The sequence below is a fragment of the Narcine bancroftii genome, chromosome 5, assembly GCF_036971445.1.
Source record: "Narcine bancroftii isolate sNarBan1 chromosome 5, sNarBan1.hap1, whole genome shotgun sequence".
Lineage (NCBI taxonomy): Eukaryota > Metazoa > Chordata > Chondrichthyes > Torpediniformes > Narcinidae > Narcine > Narcine bancroftii.
In genome coordinates, this window is record NC_091473.1 from 60342627 (window position 1) to 60363409 (window position 20783).

The following is a 20783-nucleotide window of genomic DNA, read 5'->3' on the forward strand; positions in this document are numbered from 1 at the left end:
AGGACGTGGACCTGTCCTCGAGCCTGCGCAAAGGAGCTTTTAGGTGGAGTGCAGTGCGCGCAGTACTGGCCCCACCCTTTACACCCATGGTTTGTGTGCCGTGGCCAAGCAAGCTGGGACGTGGCAGCGAGTTCCTTGGGTCGTAGGTTTTATATCGGAGTGGCCTTCTCCTATGCAGGTTTCTTACCCGGACTGGAGGGGCCTGCCTCCCCTCCTAGGTCGGACAATACTGCCCGGACTGGGGCCAAGGCCGCCACTGCTTTCCCTGTGCCCGGGCTGGGGCCGTTGCCTCCTACTTTTTGCCCGGACCGGGGCCTCCGCCTGCCTCACTCGACCGAGGCCGGGGCCGCCGCCTCCCCTTCGCTCTCTCCCAGATCGGGGCCGCCGCCGCCTACCCTCTGCCTGGACCGGGGCCGGGGCCGCCGCTGCTTTCCCTGTGCCCGGACCGGGGCCGCCGCCTCCTTCTTTCTGCCCGGACTGGGGCCTCCGCCTGCCTCACTCCAGAGAGCCGAGAGGAATCCACCTGCACCTCCACCTATTTGTATCATCCACAAACTTGACCACAAAGCCATCAATTTCATAATCTAAATCATATACATACAGTATGAAAAGTAGCAGGCCCAATTCTAACCCCTGTGGAACACCACTAGTCTCCAGCAGCCAGCCAGAAAAGGCCTCCTCTGTTCCCACTCTTTGTCTTCTGCCAATCAGCCAATCTTCTATCCATGCTAGTACTTTTTCCTTAATACCACAGGCTTCCAGCTTGTTTTGTAGTCTCGTGTGTGACATCTTGTCAAAATCCAAGTAAACTATATCCACTAACTTTCCTTTATCTGTCCTGCTTGTTACTTCCTCAAAGAATTCCAGCAGATTTGTCAGGTAAGATCTTCTCCGAAAGAAACAATGCTGACTTTGGCCTATTTCAACACATACTTTCAAATTCTCCTTAGCCTCATCCTTAAATGTGAACTCCAGAATCTTACCAACCACTGAAGTCAGGCTAACCAGCCTATAATTTCCTCTCTTTTGCCTCTTTCTCTTCTTGAAGAGTGGAGTAACATTTGCAACTTTCCATTCCCATCTCTCGATCTCTTTCAGAACCCTGGGGTGCAATCCGTCCAGTCCAGGTAACTTATCAACCTTCATCTTCCTGAGCACCTTCTCAGTGATAGAGACTGCGCTCACTTCTGCCTCCTGACCCTCTCAAATTTGTGGTATATTCCTAGTATCTTCCACAATTAAGAATGACACAATTCAATTAATCAGGTCACTCCTCAGCCTGTGATGCTCCAGTGAAAAAGAACTCAAGCTGTCAAAGGAGATGGTGGAGGCAGATACAATGAGAATATTTAAAAGCTATTTGGACAGATACTTGGATAGGAAAGGCAGAGAGGTTTGTGGGCCTAATGTGGCAAACAGAATCATGGCCAACATGGACAAAGTGCATTGAAAATGCCCATATCTGTGCTGATTCTGTGATGTCCAATTAAGCTGCATCACCAAGACTGGAAACGACATTATTGACCTTAATTAATACTCTCCTATCTTGTTCTTGCTGTTTCTACAGATGTTGATCTAATGTGTGACAGAAGTTAAACAAGAAAATCTGCAGATGCTGGGGCTGAGTGCAAAACACAAGTTTGGAGGAACAACACTGTGGTAAACCACTGTTTGTATATATATCTGTCTGGGCACACCCATTGGTCAACAGTATCTGTGGCACTTCCCATAGATGCATGAATAAAGGTCACAGCCCCCTCCCCAGTTCAGGACAGTTAACCAGCATGGACGTAACTCCATTCTATTGTGAATAAAAACACCTTATATTCAGTCTGGCCACTCTCAAACTAAACAACATAAAAAATGAACTCTCGAATTTTCATTAGTCCCCTCCCCCTATCTTTCTCTTTCCTAATCCCTCTGTCTTCTTTCCTCCAGCTCCCCATCCCTTTCCCATCCTTCTATCAGAACTACCCTCTGCTCTCTTCTCACATAACTTCTCAGCTCCTTTCTCTTCTGTGCTCCCACCTGTATCCTCCAATTACCTCTTACATGTTAATCTGTGTTCATCCCCCTTTTTCCCTCCTCCCCCCACCTTTCTAGATAAGCACCTCCCTGTTTTCCTGATTACTACCAAAAGGCTCAGGTCCAAAATGTTGATGATCCTTTGCTTCCTTTGGATGCCAGATGATCCATTGAGTTTTTACAGCACTTGTGTTCTGCTGCATGACACAAATATTTAGTGACCCCTCCTACCCACACTGTATGTCACTGACAGTCAATGCTTCTCTGTTGCAAATATTCCACATTTTTTCAAATGTCAGTGAGCAGGTACTTCTTCAAGTTTCACACACATGGCCCAATGTGGACATCCATCTTGTTGTTAATCCAAGCCCCTACCCACCTCCCTCCCACACTTAAATATTTTTCTGCCCCTTCCTCAGTCGCCCAGATTGAGCAGCCTTAAACAACTAAAAAGTACATACGGGTGAGGAAATGAAAGAAGACAGAGGGACTGGCCATGGAGCCTCTGGTGGCAGAGATGGTGACAGAGTAATTGGTGAAGGGTTGGAGGTTGGTCAGCTGGTGCCGTGTCTTAGCCCCATCGACAAGAATTCTGTCTGCAACACCTGCACATAAAGAGAATCGGCTTACATCAGGCAGTAAGTAAAAAGACACAATGAAAATGATCCCTAGCACAACAGAAGATGATCAGAGAACACATTAATTAGAAGGCAACCAGCAGACTGCTTCCTGATATAAAATCCATCATCCCACTTCATTGCCTTTCGCATCAGCCCTGCTAATTTTCTCTCCTCCAATGCCGATCCAAAGTCAATATCACCTCCCTGTCTTTTCTCTCTCACTGTATTTCTGAATGCCCCATGCGTGCTTATCGCTCTCTCAACTTGGCCTGCTCCCTTGAGGAATTACCTACACCCAGGTTCCTCTGTTCCTGCAAACTCACTGGAATCATCCCATTCAGTCTGCATTCCCTCCTGATTGTCAATGTGAACCAATTCCTACTTCCCAAAATGTCATTCCATCCCTCACTTTTTTGTCCACTCTGCCAGCTTTTCTAATGTTTTATGCCATTTGTCACAATTCTCCTCACTCTGAGCACATTTTCAAGCTTCGTGCTTCCCCCCCCCCCCCCCCCCACCCTCCGAGCAAGAGGTGTTGCCCCACACACCTTCTCTCAGTCATCAAGGCAGAATAATTGACCGCATCTCCTTGTTCTCTCTCCTTGAAAACTTACTTCCTATTCCCACACACCTCCTCTTTCCTTAGGAACTCGGGATGTATCCTATCTGCACAGGTCTCAAACCACAACTGAAATTGTCACATTTAGACTTACTGTGGCACTCCTGGTCACTGAACACATTGAACCATACACACATTCAAGAATCTGATCTGAGTCACAGTAAAGTGACTCAGTAAAGTATTGTAGGAAAAGGCTTAAACTGAAAGAGGAGAACAATACAGAGAACAGGTTTTGTTAAGTCTGAGAGTTCCATAGAAATAGGCCTTCCACCTAACTTGTCTGTGCTGACCAAGCTTGTCCCATTTGGCTGGATTCTACCTATATCCAGTTAAACTTTTCTATTCATGGACCTGTCTAAATATCTTCTGAATATTACAATTGTTCCCATTTCTACCACTTGCTCAGGCAATTCCATATACTTGAGGTCAATTTTAAACCATTTCCCCTTCACCTGATGGAGGTTTGGGAAAGGGGACAGAAGAGATTTACCAGTATGTTGTCTGGATTAGAGAGTATGAGTTATGGGGAGAGATTGGACAAATCTGGGCTGTTTTGAGGCTGAGGTGAGATCTGATAAAAAGGTTTATAAGATTAATTGAGAGGGATAAAGGTATCACACATAAGAGGACATAGTTTTCAGGTGAAGTGGGAAAGTTTAAAATAGCTGTGCAGGTTAAGTTTTTTTAGACAGAGAAGGTGGGTGCCTGGAATGGGTTCCCAGGAGAAGTGGTGGAAGCAGACACAGAATTGACATTTAAGAGCCATCTAGATAGACATATGAATATGAAGAGGATGGAGGAATAGAGATCATGTCCAGGCAGCAGAGTTTGAGTTTAATTTGGACATCATGTTCCACGCAGACTCGTGGGCAAAGGGCCTACTCCGATGCTGCTCCATTCCAATGTTGTTTAATAGAAAATGGGAGTATGAGAAGGCCATTTAGCCCTTTGAGCCTGCTCCACCATTCGGTACAATCAAGGCTGATCGTGCAACCTCTGCCCCCTATTCCTGCCTACTCTTCATACCCTTTGACCCATTTAACCATAAGGATCACAGTACCTGACAAACTGGCCTTAAAAGCTCTCAGTGGCAGGAAGCTCCACAACTTCACAGCTCTGCAAGTGAAGAAATTTCACCTAATTTCAGTCCTAAACTGCTTCCCTCTTCTCCTCAGACTACGATGCCTTACTCTGCACTTCCCTGACATCAGGAACATTCTTCCTGCAATGAACCTGAAATCTACTCTCCCTAGTATTTGTGTTCAGTTGGAATGAACAATTCTTGTGCTTCATCCATGTGCTTCTGAAATCTTTGTAAACCCACCACGGAACATAGAACACAGAACAATGACTGTCCATCCTTCTCCATGGATGCTGCCTGACCTGCTGAGTCCCTCACCATTTGCTCAAGATTTCAGCATTCACAGTTCTTATGTTCACTAATTGCTCAGTCTTTCATTCTCTTTACCAGCCACACTCCAACCCTCAACACCACAGTCCCCTATCCTAGTTTCCTCTGCCTTTTACAGTGACACAAATGTAAAATCGCTCAACTCTCCCTGGTTCTTTGTTGAATGCTTCCCTCAGTGCGGATCAGAATCAGAATTTATTGTCATGAACAAGCCACGAAATTTGTTTTTTTTTTTTTTGCAGCATCTTAGTGAAAACATTCATATTATAACCATCTTACAACATTACTATAGAAAAAAAAATAACAATAATAGAGCATGAAAAGTAAGGCAGTGTCTTTGGTTCATTGATTATTCAGGAATCTGATGGCAGCGGGGAAGAAGCTGTCCTTGTGCTGTTGAGTGAACATCTTTAGGCTCCTGTACCTTTACCCAGATGGTAGCAGAGTGAAGAGAGCATGGCCTGGGTGGTGGGGGTCTTTAAGGATAGAAACCACTGTGATGATGTAATGGGGAGGACATATGCATATTCTACTGACTGCTTGCTATTGGCTATGGCTGTCGAGATACTCCTCCCTACTGGTATAACAGATGGAGGTGCTTTCCCACTGGCCAGTTTAGTGGAGGTTATAGTCTGTTAATAAAAGCCCTGTATTAGACTTTTCTGGTCCATGTCTATGGCATATCAATTTTATTAACAGATTATAACCACCACTAAACTGGCCAGTGGGAAAGCATCTCCATCTGTTATACCAGTAGGGAGGAGTATCTCGACAGCCAGAGCCAATAGCAAGCAGTCAGTATAATACCACCCCCCCCCCACCATTACACCATCACAATCACCTCATGTAGATGTCGTCAATGGAGTGAAGTCTGGTGCCTATGATAGTAGAGGCAGAGTTAACAGCCCTCTGGAGTTTACTCTTGTCCTGAGAGTTGGCACCTCCACACCAGACTGTGATGCAACCAGCCCGAATGCTCTCCACAGTATACCCGTAGTCAGACCTAGAAGTATCCAGTCAACCTTTACCTAATCTTATCCTATTTAGTAAAATTGGCCTTCTGCAATTTAAAACTTCTACTTGTGGTCTATCCCCATCTTTGTCCAACACTATTTGTAATACCTTGAGTTATGGTCACTTTTTCCAAAATGTTCCCCACTGACATTGCCCCTCCTGCCTTTCCCAGTTACTTCCTCAAGATGAGGTCCAGTAATGCTTCTTCCCTTGTTGCTCCATCTACAAAAGTTTTCCATAACATACCTAAAAAACATTCCCCCACTGAACCTTTCACTTGAAGGGAATCCCAGTTAATATTTGAGGATTTGAAACATTCTTGACCAAGAACCTGTTCCAAACCACACCCCTCTGCCTTTTGCCTGCCCATCTGTTTCTCTGTTTCCTGTGCACTGTAAAATCTGTTGGTTTTCCCTCTCTCCCTCTCCATTCTCACTCCCTCAGTGGCAAAGATTACCACCTTTGAGGTTCTGCTTTTTAGCTTCCTTCCTACCTCCCTATATTCCCTTTTCAAGGCCTCATCCTTTTTTGCATTTACGTCATTAGTTCCAACGTGGACCACAACACCTGGGAGGCAGCATACCATCTGGGAGTCTCGATCTTGTTCACAGAACCCCCTATCCGTTCCCCTCACTAACGAATCACCAACCACTATAACTCTCCTCTTCTCTCCCCTGTGCTAGAGACCTGACCATTACAATTTGTCTCTGGTAGATCATTCAACTCAACAGTATCCTCAATGGTATACTTATTGGTGAGAGGAATATCCACAAAGATTCTCTGCGTTGACTAACCCCAGTTTCATCTCACTTGCCGTTTGGATGTGATTATCTCCTTATTGCTTCTGTCTATCACCCCTTCAGCCTCTCGAATGATCTGGAGTTCATCCAGCTCCAGCTCCCTAACATGGTCTGTAAGGATGCAGGTGTAATGAGGTGACCAGAACAGAACACAATACTTCAAATGTGGTCTCACAACTGTTTTCTATGCTTTCCTTATTTACTGAGAAAATGGAGAGAAGAAAGTAAAGGCAAAAAGAGTACATTCACAATACAAACAATGCATGGGGAGAGCAGCTGTGCTGGGGTAGTGGGGGGGGGGAGGGTGGAGAGGAGGGGGTGGGAAAGGGGAAATGCACAGTGCTATACCAAGAGCAACTGAAGCAGGAGAGAACAGGGATATACTGGGAATATAATGGAGCAGATGAAGAGAGTCCATTAACTGTTGTGGAAACACTTACCCTGGCTGTGTGATACAATTACAATATAGTTGTGTACCATGGCCTGAGGAGCAGCCCATGCCAGCCAAGCCTCTGTTGGAGTCACATGAATAAGCTGCACAGCCGATGGGCTGTCCATTGCTGCAGACACACAAGAAAGAGTGGGTCGCTATCGCCATCTTGACATTCACACTTACACCCAGAGAACTCTGCCTACCTGCACACACCCACTGCTGAACTGCCAAATGACATCTGCATCTCTCCGCTGACAGATGTTTGGATCTTTTCCAGATGTGGGTGAAGTCCCAGCAGACTGGAGAGCAGTAAACATGGTTCCTTGATTCAAGGAGGGATAGGACTGTTGGTCTAACATCAGTGGTGGGAAGTTACTGGAAAATATTCAGAGGGACAGGATCAAATCTACATTTGGAAAGGCAGAGATGAATTTGAGATGTGTTGTCTGACCAAGTAGCATGAGGTTTTAAAAGAAGAAACAAAGTATGTTGCTGAAGGCAGTGCAGGACATGTGGTTCCTCCAGACTTTGGTCACTATGCTACAGCAAAGAAGTCGTCAAACTCGAGAGGGGGCACAGAAGGTTTATGAGAATGTTGCAAAGACTCGGGGGCCTGAGCAAAAGAGAGAGGTTGAGCAGGGTGGGCTTTATTCCTTGGAATGTTAGAGGATGAGGAGAGATCTCATGGAGGTGTACAAAATTCTGAGAAGAATATATTGGGTGAATGCAAAGGAGGGGAATCAGTAACCAGAGGACATAGATTCAAGATAAGTGGGGGGGGGGGGGGGTGCGAGATTTAACAAGAACCAGAGGGAGTGACTCTTTTTAAACAGAGGGTGGTGGGTGTATTAAACTGGCTGCCATAGGAGGTGGTTGAGGCATGTACTATTGCAAATGTTTAAGAGAAATTCAGACTGATATGTGAATTGGATGAGTTTAGAAGTATATGGGCCAAATGTGGACTGATGGAACTAGTGTAAGTAGGACATTTTGGTCAGCATGGGCGAGTTAGGCTGAAGGTACTGTTTCCATGCCATGAGAGATTGTGACTTCAATAAAACCTTTGACTAGGTCTCACATGGAAAGCTGGTCCAAAAGCTTGCAGCCTAAGTGATCCAGGGCAGCTTTTAAGTAGCAAGAGAAGGTACAGGCTGGGACTAGTCATGTGGCACATTTGCAGGAGGTTTAGTTTCTAAGATAGTAAATGATGCCAAAGTTGGTCTTGTTGATGGTGAGAAGGGTGTGTTACCTTCACTGGATGATGTTATCAGCTGGTATTGTGGGAAGAGTAATGGCAGATGCAATTTAAACCCAAATACAATCTTGAGCAGCAGCAGTGGATTGTGATGAATGATTTTGACACAAAACATCAACAATGTTTTTCATCCCGCAGATGCTATTGTATTCCTCTTGCAGAGTGCTTCATTTACTCAAGACTCCAGAGCTGCTTCTCTGGTGCTCAGGTTAAGAATGTTGGGGAGCAGCTGCAGAATATTCTGAATGGGGAGTGAGAACAGCCAGCAATTGTGGTACATGGGGAAAATAGCAGATGAGGTCCTGCAGCACAGTTGAGGAGTAAGGTAGACAGCTAAAGAGCAATGGTTGTAATATCCAGATTGCTTCTGATGGCATGAGCCAGTGAATATGGCAATAAGAGGGTAAGATATATATAGGCATGGCTGAAGAGATAGCACAGGAAGACGGGTGTTTGATTCCTGGTTCATTGGAACTGTTTCTGGGCAAGGTGGGATCTGTACAATCACAATGGGATGCACCTAAACCACAATGGATCAACTTCCTTGCAATGATGCTACTGGGAAAAATTTGAACTGAGTTAGTGGGGGATGGGGATATTCAGATGAGGAGCATGGAAAAAATGTTCAATGCTGTATGACTCTATAATTTTGAATGTGAGTGGGCTGTGGAGTCAGAAGTCTTCCTTATGTTTCAAGGTGTCTAGATGTATATTTAAATCCTGAACCTTGCAAAATCCTGGAAAGTGAGATGAAGCCAAGAGCTTTTTTTTCCACTGGTGTGCAACTTCTGAACCATAAAGTTCAAAGTTCAAGTTTATTCACAGAGTACATACATGACATTACATACAACCCTGAGATTATAACTACCAGCAACTGTAAACTCCACTCAAAAAATAAAGAAATGTAAACAAACTGACTGTGCAAATGCAGATGTACAAACATGCAGTAATAAATGATCAAAATACAAGTCCTTAATTGAGTCTCTGAACAAGTCTGTTGTTCAGGAGTCTAATAGTTGAGGGATAGCAACTATTCCTGAACCTGGTGGTATGGACCCTGTGGTACAGGCAGCGAGAACAGAGCACGTCCTGGGTGGTGTGGATCCTTGATAAATTGCTGCTGCTCTCTGACGGCAATGTTCTATGGAGATATTCTCAATGGTGGGGAGAGTTTCACCTGTGATGTCCTGGGTTGAGTTCATTACCTTTTGCAGGATTTTTCGCTCAGTCCTTTTGATGACTCCATACCAGACCATGATACAGCCAGTCAGCACAATTTCCACCGCACATACTGTTTGTCGAAGTTTGCCAAGGTTTCCAATGACATACCAAACCTTTGCAAACTCCTGAGGAAGGAGAGTCCTGATGTGCTTTTATTCATAAAGGCATTAATATGATGGGTCCAGGATATTTCCATCAAGATAATGAACCCTCAGGAATTTAAGGAGATAAAAAGGAATAGGGTAGAGCAGACAGGCTCAGCTGCATTTGCTTCAATGCAAGGAGAATCATGGGTGTCAGGAGAGCTAAAAGCATAGATCAGCGCATGGAATTATGATGTAATTACAATCACAGAAATGTGATTGATGGAAGGGCAGAACTAGCTGGGAAATATAAATTTCAGGTATGGCAGAGGGGGATTAAAATTCGGACTGGGACCCAGTGTGTTGACCAGGGAGAATATAACATCACTACTCCAAGAGAATATCCTGGAGGGTCGTCCAAAAGAGTGAAATGGGTAGAAGGGCTGATGTTTCTGTGCTGTGATTGTTATATCTAAAGTGGGGGGGGGGTGGGTAACACAAAAGTCCAGCCAACTGTCAGCAGGAATAAAAGGAACAGATATAAAGTTAATCACAGAAAGTGTAAAATTAACTTGGTTATTGTTGTCGGGATTTTAATTTTTCAAGTATTGACTGAGATTTGTAAAGTGCTTCTCAATGTTTTTGAGATAATCATCAGTGGAGAAAGGACTTTATGACCTCAGGTGAAGAAGTAAAACTGTGCAGGTGGTGGAAGTGTTGGTGGCAAAGTACCTGGGGAACAGGGAACTTTCCTTGGGATGTTTCAGGGCAGCTATGGAGAAGGACAAGATTGGCCTTCAGATCTTGAATTGGGAAACCTTGATTTTGAACAGTTTTGACCTCATGAAAGTAGATCAGTAGCAGATGTTTGTGAGTAAAATGACATCTGATCCCTGGGACTGAGCAAGAGTTCAGAGCCAGCCCAGTCTGGGTGAAAGTTAAAGGTGGCTTTGGTCAGTCTAACTAGAGCAAGACATCACAGTAAACAGTGGAGCATGGAAAACATTGTGGATCAGAGAATGGAAGAGATGCTGAGGAGAATGTTGTAAGATCAGAGGGTCTGTTCCATGCTGCTGGACTTTATGGCAAGATTAGGGAATGTTGAATTATAAAGGATATTGAAAGTTTAACCAATATGAAAAAAGCAAGATTCAACAGGCAGAGGCAACTGGGATTGAGGGAACATCTTCAGGAATACTGAGTGAGGATAGCATTTAAGAATAATATTAGGAGGACAAAAAGGGCTCATGAAATATGATGGGAAGCTAAGATAAAGGTTAATACCAAGACATTTTATATGAGGAGCAAGAGAGTAAAAGAGAAAGAATCTTGGGATAATCAGTTTGTGGAGCCATGTCACGTGGGTGAGTGTTAATTGAATATTCCTCATCTGGATTTACCAGATAGTTGTATGTTCAGGGAAGGGTACGTGTATATGGATAATCTGAAGCATGCCAGTATTAAAAAAGACCTCTTGGATGGTGTTGGCAAACAATGGCTAATAAATCCCTCAGGCCAGATGACATTACTGTGGAAAACAAGGGAGGAGATGGGGGAGATAGCTGGGGTTCTAATGGAGGTTTTGCATCTTCGTGGACAACAGTGAATTACCAGCAGACAGGATGTTTGCTGCATTGGTCCTTTGATTAAAAAGGGCAGTAGGGATATGTCAGGTAACAATAAGCTGGTGAACCTTGTGTCAGTGGTTGGGAAATTACTAGAGTACACCCAAAGAGGTGGCATTTGTAACATTTGAAAAGGCAGAGACTGATCAGAGATGGTCAGCATATCTTTGATGGAAATTTCTGCCACTAATTTTGTTGATGAATTTGGGGTGGTAGAGATGTGGACCAGCAATGCACTAGACAAGATCCTGCATGATAGGCTGGTCCAGAAGGTGAAAGCGCAAGAGATTGGATATGAGGGTTGGCACATTAGATAGAAAATGAACTTGGTAATTGGAAGCAGGGGGAGCAGTACATGTGGAGTGGTAGAAGGATGCTTTTCTGATTAAAAGTCTGTGGCTAGCAGTGTTCCACAGTGATCAGTGCTGGGAACCTTGCCACTTGTAACATATAGTTGCAACTTGGATGTGAGTGAAGGAGGGATGGTGTGTAAATTGGTGATGTTACAGATACCAAAGGTTGACTCGGGTTACAGCAGAATATAGATTTGGTTGCAAAGTTAAGTGGAGTGTAGGCAGATGGAATTTAATCCCAACAAGTGTGAAATGAGCACTTTGAGAAGTCAGCTAGGGTAGGACATATGGAAACTAAATGGTAGGGCTCAGGAATAATTATGAACAGAGGAACCCTGAGGTTCAGGTCCACAGGTCACTGAAAGTGGCAACACAGGTGGACAGGTGGTGAAGAAGGCACATGACATGCTTGCCTGCATGTGTTATTGCAGGCTTTATTCCTGACATTGTAACTGACCTGTTAGTACAGTGTTTGAGAGGAGCAGACTCTCAGCCAGTCCTTGAACTGCCTTTAGTTCCACCATATACTCAGTTGCAGGCTGTAGCTTGTACAAGATGTACTCGGTTAGGAATGATGAGATGTTCACGCTTTCCACTGCACCTGAAATCCAGAGTGGAGAGAGAACAGGGTGAGTGGTGACAATCAATCTTGTTGAGCTGCAAGGTGGTCACACCTCATCCTTTTTTTGAAAACTTTGTTTATGTAATATAAAATACAATGTTACATATAAAAACCCAATATTACAGTTCATTATTGGTAAGGTACATAATAATAAACTAATAACCTACCCCTCCCCTCTCCCTACCACCCAACTACATAAAAAAAACCCCACCCTCCCCATAATAATGGAGCCTTTTACATACATCGGGTTATTTACATGAAATGGTGTGTGCCTTTTTTTTTAAAAATAAACTGCTTGAAATACATTCAAATCCATGTATTTTAAATACGGATTCCACATTTTAGTAAAAAAAGAATAGTTATTATGTAAATTATATGTTATTTTTTCTAAATAAATACATGATTGCAACTCGTAGTGACATCTTTGAATATTTAACTCTACATCATCTTTCCATGTTACTACAATACATTTTCTAGCCACTGCTAAAACCAAGCGAATGAATCCAATCTGAAACCTATCCAATTTTAAACCCACTTTTAAGTTCATGTATCCCATTAAAAAAAGTAATGGATCAAACAGTAATTCATTATTGTACAAATGTTCCAAAAATTCCCTAATCTTCATCCAAAAAGTTTTCATCTTTTCACAAGACCAAACTGAGTGTAAAAACGTTCCTTTCTGTATACACACCAGAAACATAAATCTGATTCCCTAAAACCACATCATTTCAATTTCTCTCGTGTCAAATATAGTTGGTGCAAAAAATTATCGTTAACTAAACTATATCTCACATTAATCAACCTGGTTACATCCTCATTACACATCTTTATCCAATCTTCCTCCGAAATAGAAAGCTGCAATTCCTTCTCCCATTTATCCTTTATTTTAAATATATTGGGTTTATCCATCTTCTCTTGCAATAACGCATATATTTCTGATATAAATCCTTTTTTTATACTTTCTGTGAGCAACTTCTCAAACCTAGTCAAATTCAGAAGCTTAATCTCCTGCCCAAAATTATCCTTTATCAAAGCTTGTACTTGATAATAAGCAAATAATGAATTCGCCAATATCCCAAATTTATCTTGAAGTTTAATAAAAGAAAGAAAAACACCCTTCTCAAAACAACCTCCTACCATTCAAATACCCTTCAATTCCCAATTTTTTAAATATTGACTATCCGTAGAAAAAGGAATAATCCTATTCCGATATAAATTTTACTTTTGGTTCCAATTATTTGGTCTCTCTTATACCAAATCTCCAATAAATGTTTAAGTATAGGTACATCATAAATCTTTAAAAGGTAAGGTTTCCATTTATAGATGAAATATTTAACATTACTCTCTGATATCTGTGACAATTCAATTTTAGCCCATTCTGGAGATTGATCAATGTCTGACATTCAATTAATAAATTTCAATTGCGCTGCCTCATAATAGTTCTGAAAGTTTGGTAACTGCAATCCTCCTAATGTGTATTTCCAAGTCAACTTTTGCAAAAGAATTCTAGATAACTTACTTTTCCATAAAAATAACCGAACTGGGACATTCAATTCCTTTTAAAAAGCCTTTGGTAAAGAACAAGGAATAGATTGAAAAAGATATTGTATACGAGGAAATATATTCATTTTTATACAGTTCACCTGTCCCATTAAAGTCAAGGGTAGATCTTTCCACCTACACAAATCTGCCTTAATCTTCTTCAGTAATGGTACATAATTCAACTGAAACAAATGCTGATAATCCACATTTACTATCACCCCCAAATACTTTATTCTATCGGACCAACAAAATTGGGTAATCTGTTTACAATCTGAATAATCTTCACTTGAGATTGGTAATAGTTCACTCTTATCCCAATTAACTTTATAACCAGACATTTCTCTATATTGCTCCAAACATCTTTGAAGATGTATCAGAGATTCTTTAGGATTTGTTAAGTATATTAACACATCATCCGCAAATAAATTAATCTTGTATTCTTCCTCTCCCACTCTAATACCTTTAATATTAATATTCTGTCTAATAAATTGAACCAAAAGTTCAATAACTAATGCAAATAAAGGTGGAGATAACAGACAGACTTGTCTAGTTGACCTAGTTAAATTAAACGAAGATGAAATTTGTCAATTTTTCACCACTCTAGCTGACAAAGTGTTGTATAAGGCCCTTATCCAACCAATAAAGACTGGATCAAACTTAAAGCATTCCAAGACTTTAAACAAAAAGTGCCACTCAACCCGGTCAAATGCCTTTTCGGCATCCAGGACCACTATTAAAGGTTGATTATGTTGATTTTTAGGTGCATTAATTAATGTAATCAATTTAACAATATTATCAGCTGAATAATGATTTTTAATAAAGCCTGACTGATCTACATGAATCAATGTGGTAGATATTTTGCAAGTCTATTTGTAAGCATTTTAGCCACAATTAACAAAGAAATCAGTCTAAATGAAGCTACTTTCAAATTATCTCTATCTTTTTTTGGAATAACGGTAATTAAGGCTCTAGAAAAAGACTCTGGAAGAGTTTCAGAAGCTTGTCTTAATACTTGTCAAAATACCGGAAATAATAAATCATAAAATTCCTTGTAGAACACCAAAGTAAATCCATCCTTCCTGGGTGATTTTCCATTAGGCATAGTTTGTAATACCTCTTTAATTTCCATATCTGTAAATGGACAATCTAACTCCTGTGCATCTAAATCACTCAAAAATGGAAGGTCTAAATCACTCAAAAATGATTCTACTCGATCAGTATCTTATTCAAACCCTGAAGTATATAAATCTTGATAAAAAGAACGAAATTCATCATTGATCTCCTGAGGTTTATAAGTGACGCTTAAACCTTTCCTTTCCACATTTATCATCCTAGATACTTGTTCTGTCTTCAATTGCCAAGCTAGTACCTTATGAGCCCTTTCTCCTAACTCATAATACCACTGTTTAGATCTTTGAATCAACCTCTCATACTGATATTAGATATCTCTGCAAATCCTTTTCTAAAACCATAATTTCCTCCTCAAGCTTATGACTTTCTGCCAAATATTTTTTTCTTAACTTTAGTAGTATAGCTAATAATTTGTCCCCTTGAATACACTTTCCCATAATGTAAACTTAGTCTGCACTGAATTCTCGTTCAGTTGCATAAACAACTTAATTTGGTCCCTAATAAAGGTGACAAACTCAGGCTGCTTTAACAACACTATATTGAATCTCCACCTGTAACTAGATTGAACCATATCAGAACTAATACAAGAAATTAATAAAAGTGAATGATCAGACAAAATCCAACTTTTGTATTCTGCATTAGTAATTCTGTAATTGAGCAAATATTAAAAACAAATCAATTCTGGAGAAGGACCCATGTCTTGCTGAGTAAAATGAAAAATCCTTCTCTGTTGGGTTTAATCTCCTCCAAATTTCTACCAAAATCAAATCTTTCATAACAACTGCTAAGCGCTCAGCCATCTTAGTTATTTTTTCAGATTTTGGAGATTTGTCCAACAAAGGATCCAAACAACAATTAAAATCTCCTCCTACAAAAATATTATCATTCGGTTGATTCAAACCCAAAAAAAACCTCAGTAACAAATTGTTCATCGTCCACATTCGGAGCATAAACATTTAAAAATGTCCAAGCCACAGGGAAAATTTTACAATTAACCATCAATGCCCTATCCACCTTCTCTGAGACTGATTCCAATATAAAAGGCAATTTCTTATAAACTAAAATAGCTACTCCACGGGCTTTAGAATTAAAGGAGGATGCAATGGCCTGTCCAACCCAATCCTTTTTAATTTTAAATGTTCTTTTTCAGTCAAATGAGTTTCTTGTAAAAAAGCTATGTCTATCTTCATTTTCTTAATATAAGCCAAAACACGCTTTATTTTTATCGGGTTATTAAACCTTTGAAATTAAAAGTTGCAAAATTTAAACTAGACATATTAATACAATTGTAATCCGGGCACATCACACCAAGAATACAATATCAAAATAAAGGCTCCTAAAAAAAACTACAAAAAAAACCCCTATATTAAAAAAAACCCTTCCTCTTAACTGATATGAAATAAAAATACCCTCCCAAAAAAAACTGCTAATGCAGTACCCCCCTCTATTAACCGGGTGTGATTAATACCACCAGTGGCTGACAACTTCAGAAACCACAGGGTCATCCACCTCCCCCCCTACCGGACTTCATAAAAAAAAATACATATAGTCCATTCATGATTCAGTTGAAGCTTGAGGATCCTCCTCCAAATCCATCAATTGTCCAGTTTCCAGCATTTTAATCCCATTTCCATTCCTGGTCTTAGTTATGCTCACCAAAGGTTTTGCAGACAAATCTTGAGTCAGCTTCTAATCTGGCAAAGAATTAGCAAAGGTTAATGCATCTTGCATCTTTTGAAAAAATTGAGACTGGTATTGCCCTTAGAACACCTTCAATATCGCCGAATATCGAAAAGCAAATTTATATCCCTTCTTCCACAAAACTGCCTTAGCTGGATTAAACTCCTTACATCTCTGAATAACCTCTTGGCTTAAATCCGCATAGAAAAAAAACCCTTTTACCCTGAACCATCATCGGGCTCTGAGACATACGAGCCTGTTGAACTGCCAAACGCAAAATCATCTCCTGATCTTGATATCTGAGACATCTAATCGATACCACTCTCGGAAGATGATCCAGGAAAGTTTTCTTTTTTAACACTATCCAGTTCCAAACCTTCTAGAAAAAATTCAGGCCCCAACATATCTGGAATACAATCCCGAAAAAATTTTGTAGGGTTCATTCCTTCAATACCTTCCAGGAGTCCAACTATTTGAATATTATTATGACGACTCTGGTAGTCCAATGAATCAATTTTCTGCAAAACGATCTCTCTTCTGAACTTCCCATCCAGTAAACGACTCTTCAGTTTGATCAACTCTGTCTTCAACGTTCTTAACTCTCTCTTGTACAACATCAACAGCTGTCAGCACTTATTGACTTCCAGTTTCACAGAAGCAATTTCTCCTGACATATCAGTTATTTTCACTCTAATATCAGCAAACTGCTCATCAATATTGTGAAAACTGTTTGACATATACACCATCATATTGTTATTTTGTTTTGTCAGTTCTTTAAACATTGTCACTATATCAGGACCCAGTGATGGACTCATTAAAACTGGTGAGGAGCCTGACTTATAAGATGAAGGTACCTTTGATGTCCCCTACCTTCAATCACATTTGCAGCAGCTATTAATAATTCCTGATCCTCCTCATCCAGAAATTTCAGTTGTTCTTTTTCAGGCACTAAGATCTCCTTCCGGGCAGCCAGGCTGCAGGTCTAGACCCCTCTCCATGCCGGGCCGACCTCATGGGCGCAGAGCAGAGCAAGCCCCTCTGCTGCCCAGACCTGGTCAAGGACCTCGCACATGCGCGAATTCGCATGCATGCTCATAGTGCCGACAGCGCAATAATGGGCCTCTGATGACGATGCGTCGCTGCTGGCCAGCACGCCAGAAGATGCACTGACGCACTCATGCTCGCGTCCCAAGGTCCCCCCCCCATGCACTTCGAAGCCACTAGCCGCGCACGTCACCTCGTCCCCATGAACGTGCTGGGCGATGCCAGCAAGGTTGTGCCGGCGCCATCTGGCACCGATCCGCATACAGAGGATGCCGGCGTTTCCCCCAACCTGGCCGGAGATATACGCTGTGTCTTCAGCTCCATTGAAAATTGTTCCTGACAACAGAAGTAGGCCCAACTTCTTCAGGTTTTTCCAGCACTTTAATAATAGGGTTTTTTTAATTGTTGTCCTTTTCCATTCTTCATTTCTTTTATTTTCAGAAATTAAGGAACTTTCCCCAATTATTCAAAATCTTATTCAGTCCAGTAAAATCGGGTATTAAACAGTCCAGTCAGGGAGAGGTGATTTCCCACTTCTTTGTCCTTTGCCATCTTGCCAAGCCCTTCGACCACACCTCATCCTTGAGGGATCAATATCCTTCTTGGCACACATAGCATTCTCTCCTACTGACATTCCCATTCTGGAGCAACCCAAACCAGCCAGCAGTCCCTGGGCTGGCAGAGATCATGGCTGAACATAGAAAAATAGGTATAAGAGTAGGCAATTTGGCCTTTCAAGCCTACACCACCTTTCATTATGATCATGGCTGATCAGTACCCGGTTCCTGCCTTCTCCCTATACCTTCTGATCTCCTTAGCCACAAGGGCCAAATCTAACCTCCTCTTAAATATTGATAAAGAACCGGCCTCAACTACTTCCTGTGGCAAAGAATTCCACAGATCTACCACTCTCTGAGAGAAGATTTTTTTTTTCATCTTAGTCTTAGAAGACTTCCCCTTATCTTTAAACCATGACACCTGGTCCTGATTTCTCCCAGCGTCGGAAACAACCTTCCTGCATCTGTCTAATCCTTTAAGAATTTTATTTTTCTATAAGATTTCCCCCTCAACCTTCTGAATTCCAGCCAATACAAGCCTAGTCAATCCAACCTTTGTCCATGTGCAAGTCCTTCCATTCCTGATATTAATCTAGTGAACCTTCTCTGCACTCCCTCCATGGCGAGGATGTCCTTCTTCAGGTAAGGAGACCAAATCTGAACACAGTCTTCCAGGTGTGGTTTCACCAAGGCCCTGTACAGCTGCAGCAGGATCTCCCTACTCCTGTACTCAAATCCTCTTGCTATGAACGCCAACATACCATTCGCCTTCCTCACTGCCTGCTGTACCTGCACACCTACTTTCAACGATTGATGCACAGCAACACCCAAGTCTCCCTGCATTTCCCCTTTTCCTAAACAGATACCATTTAGATAATAATCCTCTTTCCTGTTCTTACCTCCAAAGTGGATAACCTCACATTTATCCACATTATATTGCATCTGCCACTTCTTCACCCACTCGCCTAACTTGTCCAAGTCACCCTGCACCCTCCTTGAATCCTCTACACAGCTAACCCCACTACCGAACTTCATGTCATCTGCAAATTTCGAGATGCTGCTTTCTATTTTCACATCTAAGTTGTTGATATATATTATAAATAACTGTGGCCCCAGCACGGAACCCTGCAGTACCCCACTAGTCACTGGCTGCCATTCTGAAAAGAACCCTTATTTCTATCCTTTGCTTCCTGTCCATCAACCAATTCTCTATCCACCTTAATACCATACCTCCTATATCGTGCTCTTTATTTTTGTACACTAGTCTCCTGTGCGGAAACTTATCAAATGTATTTTTTAAAGTCCAGATATACCACATCCATTGGTTCTCCCTTATCTACTCTACAGATTACATCCTCAAAAAATTCTATTAGATTCATCAGACAAGATTTTCCCTTCACAAAACTATACTTACTCTGTCCGATGATACTACTACTCTTCCAGTGTGCTACAATTGCATTTTTAATAACTGACTCTCGCATTTTCCCCACTACTGATGTCAGGCTAACTGGTCTGTAGTTTCCCGATTTCTCTCTCCCTCCCTTCTTAAAGAGTGGGGTTATGTTGGCCAACCTCCAATCCTCAGGAACTAATCCTGTATCTAAAGAATTTTGAAAAGTTATCACTAATGGATCCACTATTTCCTGGACTACTTCCTTCAGCACTCTTGGATGCAGACCATCCAGCCCTGGGGATTTATCTGCCCTTAATCCCTTCAATTTAACTAACAACCTCTTGACTTACAATTCTTTCCTTCAGTCCTTTCTTCACATTAGATCAACGATCCCTTACAATTTCCTGAAGACTAGTTATGTCTTTCTTAGTGAAGACAGAACTAAAGTAGTCATTCAATAGATCTGCCATGTCCTTGTCCCCCATGATTAATTCACCCGCTTCTGACTACAACAGACCCACATTTGTCTTAACTAGCCTCTTTCTCTTTACATATCTATAAAAGCTTTTACAGTCATTTTTTATGTTTCCTGCCAGCTTCCTCTCATAATCCCTTTTACCTTTTCGAATTAATCCTTTTGTCCTCCTCTGTAGAACTCTGAATTTCTCCCAATCATCAGGAATATTATTTTTTTGGCTAATTTATATGCTGCTTCTTTGGATATGATACTCTCCTTGATTTCCCTCATTAGTCACGGATGCGCTACCCTCCTTGATTTGTTCTTTTTACAAACTGGGATGTACATTTGTTGTAATTGCTCCAAGCTATCTTTAAATGATTGCCATTGCATTTCCACCGTTAGTCCTTTAAGTACCATTTGCCAATTTATTTTAGCCAATTCTTGTCTCATACCATCAAAGTTACCCCTCTTTAAGTTCAGAAACTTTATATCTGAATCCTAATGAAGAATTCTACCATATTGTGGTCACTCTTGCCCAAGGGGTTCCGCACAACAAGATTGTTAATTAACCCCTCCCCATTACTCAATACCCAATCCCTCATTGATTCCTTGACATGCTGATTTAGAAAACAATCCTTCATACATTCTAAGAAATTCTCTTCCTCTTTACCCTGACCAATTTGGTTCACCCAATCTACATGCAAATTAAAGTCACCCATTATAACTGCGGTTCCTTTGTTGCATGCATTACTAATTTCCTGCATAATGCCATCCCTAACCTCACTGCTACTATTAGGTGTGCTGTACACAACTCCCACGAGCTTCTTCTGCCCCTTGGTGTTTCTCAGCTCTACCCATATCGATTCCACATCCTCCGAACTAATGTCCTTCCTTT

The 20783-nt window shown here is 41.5% G+C and overlaps 1 protein-coding gene across 2 annotated transcripts in view; it reads right to left on the reverse strand.

The window, feature by feature from the left end:
• Nucleotides 1–20783, reverse strand: part of tnr (tenascin R (restrictin, janusin)) — a 100467-nt gene that overhangs the window by 35516 nt on the left and 44168 nt on the right. Inside the window, exons 9-11 of one of the 2 annotated variants that reach the window (XM_069937534.1) lie at nucleotides 11917–12060; nucleotides 6930–7049; nucleotides 2487–2630 (exon numbers count right to left, since the gene is read on the reverse strand). In XM_069937534.1, coding sequence (XP_069793635.1) covers nucleotides 2487–2630; nucleotides 6930–7049; nucleotides 11917–12060 — 408 coding nt within the window. The remainder of the gene's footprint in view (nucleotides 1–2486; nucleotides 2631–6929; nucleotides 7050–11916; nucleotides 12061–20783) is intronic. The other variant, XM_069937532.1, reaches the window with a different exon arrangement.